This window comes from Ptiloglossa arizonensis, chromosome 4, assembly GCF_051014685.1.
Source record: "Ptiloglossa arizonensis isolate GNS036 chromosome 4, iyPtiAriz1_principal, whole genome shotgun sequence".
Lineage (NCBI taxonomy): Eukaryota > Metazoa > Arthropoda > Insecta > Hymenoptera > Colletidae > Ptiloglossa > Ptiloglossa arizonensis.
Window position 1 is genome coordinate 2,575,567 of NC_135051.1, and position 3,752 is coordinate 2,579,318.

The window sequence follows — 3,752 nt, forward strand, 5'->3', positions numbered from 1 at the left end:
TGGTAGCTTCAAGACGATCGGGAAACATTTCTTCTTTTGAATTTTATCGCGTGTACTCGATGCAAATTGCTTCCCTTGTTTGCAATACTCTGCAAACACTATCCCTTTACAGGGAAAACCAGAAGTCCTCGATACCAAATTGCTTCGCCACACGAATAATTTACGATCATGGTGGGAGAAAGACATTTGGTCTGTCTTACGATCGAACATTGGAAAGTTTGTTTAACGGATAAGAGAGAGAGAGAGGAACGTTGAAGGATGAAAACGAAAAACCTGTTCACACCGAAAGAGTGAAGAAAAGCTTTGAAAAATAAACCTGTATCACGTGGCAGATAGAGTGACTAAACGTTGGCAAGTTACTTGACAAGGAAGACCGAACGTATAGTAGATTTTATTATTAATAAAATAAACGTACAGTAGAGTATATTATTTATTTATATTAAATACGTCCATGGATATGTACTCGACTTAGAGAAATTGACCCAGGAACAAGTAGGATTCGCCACGATTCCGGATGCAACCATTTTTTAATTCTGTTAATGACTGCATTTTATTAGACAAATAATTGAAAATTTAATTTCTTAAGTACCTTTATTACCGACAGAGGTAATAAGCTTATGGGATAGGTAACAAAGTTTATGGGAATTCCGCTCAGTAGCGACCATTTCAAATTTTTCTGTTATAATTTGGGCTAGAGTTGGTGACCTGAACATCACCAATAAAATAATCAATACCCAATCTTAATATTAAATACACTGCATTTAATCATTGTTAAACGATTCCTTACAAGTAATGTATTCAGTGACTTCGTCGCTCAACGACTGATCTACATTATCTACCAACCCCTCTTTCTTGTTCTTTTTAATTCGTTTTCAATTCTTCGGTAGCAGGGGTGAGAATTAGTATTTTAAAAGTAAAAGTAAGTCCTACAGTTAACTTTGGAATGGTAATAACAAAACAGTTAATAATAATTTAAAAACCGTGAAATTTACGAATGATTCGGAAAACACGATCGCTTCGGGCCTTTTACTCGTGCTCGAACGTCGCGATCTATCGCAAAAAAAAACACACACACATACACAGTGATAATGGTTAAATGATGATGACAGGAAAATTTGCAATGACATCACGGCGTCACGAAACGAGTTCGAAAATTTGCATCGATAACGGCCAAATGCTCGAAAGAACGAGTTGACCAAGGGAGGTGGAAAAGGTAGTTGAGTCTTTAATTCAAATTGACGATATGAAAAGTTTGCAACCATCATTCAGACCATCGCAAACGGCAACGGTTCGTTGCTCCGTCGTTTACACATACGTATACATACGGTGACGGACAAGCAATCCTCTTTTTCGACAAAGATGAACGCCTTGTGGATCCTCGCGTTGGCAACGACTCTTTGCGGATTATGCGATCTGCCTTGCAGTAACGCCTCCCCCGCTGCAAGTCCAGGTACGTTTTCCAGGATTTCGAAGTACCTATTTAAACAATTTTCTTCTTCTTCTCTTGCGTTGTTCTTTAACGTCGCACCGACTACTTGGTCATTGGCAACATTACTGTCACTTGAAAGTTTATATTTTTATATATTAAGTAGCAATATATTACGTTTGTATATTTAATTACATTGGGTAGTTAAACTCTTTGTAGTTTTTTTTTCTATTTGATTACATTAGGTAGTTAAATAGGACTCTTTAAATAGGTAGTTAAAATACAACTCTTTGTAGTTATTTTCCTATTTAATTACATTAGGTAGTTAAACTCTTTGTAGTTTTCCTTTCTATTTATTTCAATTAGGTAGTTAAACTCTTTGTAGTTTTCTTTTCCTATTTATTTCCATAAGGTAGTTAAACTCTTTGTAGTTTTTTCTTTATTTAATTACATTAGGTAGTTAAACTACAACTCTTTCTAGTTTTTTTTTCTATTTAATTACATTAGGTACTTACTCTCTTTGTAGTTTTTTTTCCTATTTAATTACATAAGGTAATTAAACTCTTTGTACTTTTCTTTTCTATTTATTTCCATTAGGTAGTTACTTTCTTTGTAGTTTTTTTCCTATTTATTTCCATTAGGTAGTTAAACTCTTCGTAGTTTTCTTTTCCATTTATTTCCATAAGGTAGTTAAACTCTGTGACACAACATAGTTTAAAATCCTGGTTTTCTCTCGCAGGTTTCGCTTATATAAGTAGTCTAATTTTGGATCTTTGGGGGAAATAATATCAACTGCAGCGAAAGTTCGTATGACAGGACGGTTTTAAAATCTTATCTCTGTTAGTATTAAATTACATAGATACGCAGGCTAAGTCACGAGAAACAGAACCTTAAAGTATCTCCGTTATTTATTATTCTATAAAAAAAACTTTCCGAAACGAAGTTTCGCTACTTGAAAATATGCGTATTGCGATAGGGGAAAAGTTGATTCAATGTTATTTCTTTCTTTTCTTTTTCTCTTTTTTGTTCAATCATCAATAGTTTTCTATTAAACATGTATTCTCGAAGAGAGAGCTACCACCGAGATGAATATTATATATTTTCCTAACAATAACATTTTAAAAAAGAAAAGAATATCTCCGAGCGATTGACTTCAGGCTCCGATAACTTCACATCCTCAAGGATTCAAAAAACTGACTACTCAATTTTAAGTACTCTGGTACTGAATTTCTAAGAATCAACGTGTAATCAGTGTAATCATTTGTAGATCTTTTTTTCGTGTACTTATTCTTCTATAATTCTCAAAAGTATCAATTTTTTCTAATATATAAACGCAACGATTTTCAGGGATCGCTTTTCCGTTGCAAGTAGCGGAACGCATCGGTAAGACCATCGAAGAATATTATTACCACGGGGATGAATATTATATATTTTCGTAACAATAACATTTTAGAAAAGAAAAGAATATTTCCAAACGATTAACTTCAGATCCGCAAGGATTCAAAAAACTGACTACTCAATTTTAAGTACTCCGGTACTGAATTTCTAAGAATCAACGTGTAATTAGTGTAATCATTTGTAGATCTTTTTTTCGTGTACTTATTCTCCTATAATTCTCAAAAGTATCAATTTTTTCTAATACATAAACGCAACGATTTTCAGGGATCGCTTTTCCGTTGCAAGTAGCGGAAAACATCGGTAAGGCCATCGAAGACAGCGCGCTATCGGCACGGAATTTTTCAAGCAACCTAGAGAATAACGTGACGAGTGTCATCGAACGGGTTCTGTCTAGCATCGGTAACATTCCGCAGGAATTTGTCACGGCGATCCTGTCTTTTATAAGGAATATTTTCGCCGACATCAAAATGCTAATACAAAGAATCCTCGCGTTCGTTAAATCGATACTCAACACGATCTTTGGTTTGAGCAGCTCGAACAGCGGTAGAAATCGAAGAGAATTAACGAACATATTGGAACACCCGATCGAGTATATCGAAAACTCTCTCAACTCGACCCAGGAATACCTTGTCGATGGAATCGTAGCGAGCGTGACGACCATGATGCGTCTCTTTTGGCAGTTCTTGACGAATCAGGCGATCCCATTGTTGCACACCACCATCGACGAGATTGGAAAAGCACCGAATTTGCCACCTGCTGTTCGCTCGTTCGTTAACAGCTTCGATATCGGTTACAATATGCTGCACATACTCGGTATCGTCGGTTAAACCGGAACAGTATGTTTCTTCTTTTTAACTGTTCCGATCGCTCAATGTGAGAAGCACATTTCCCCAGGGGAATTCGATTAGAATAAAATTAATGCAACTGA

General features: G+C 35.6%; 1 protein-coding gene across 2 annotated transcripts; it reads left to right on the plus strand.

Moving 5' to 3' along the window:
• Positions 1–1,245: 1,245 nt before the first annotated feature.
• Positions 1,246–3,752, plus strand: LOC143145329 (uncharacterized). 2 transcript variants are annotated; one of them, XM_076308626.1, is made up of 3 exons: positions 1,246–1,450; positions 2,774–2,809; positions 3,089–3,752. In XM_076308626.1, exons 1-3 carry the CDS (start codon positions 1,360–1,362, stop codon positions 3,649–3,651), a joined length of 690 nt encoding a protein of 229 aa, XP_076164741.1. In that variant the 5' UTR covers positions 1,246–1,359; the 3' UTR covers positions 3,652–3,752. The 2 variants fall into 2 exon arrangements, with proteins under 2 accessions (XP_076164741.1, XP_076164742.1); XM_076308627.1 differs by lacking the exon at positions 2,774–2,809 and having other exon boundaries at positions 1,247–1,450.

Excerpts from the sequence above, each read along its gene's own strand:
- LOC143145329 (XM_076308626.1), top strand. The coding sequence starts at position 1,360 with ATGAACGCCTTGTGGATCCTCGCGTTGGCAACGACTCTTTGCGGATTA. Across the intron at positions 1,451-2,773 it reads CTCCCCCGCTGCAAGTCCAG|GGATCGCTTTTCCGTTGCAA; the intron begins GTACGTTTTCCA and ends AACGATTTTCAG. Across the intron at positions 2,810-3,088 it reads GCAAGTAGCGGAACGCATCG|GGATCGCTTTTCCGTTGCAA; the intron begins GTAAGACCATCG and ends AACGATTTTCAG.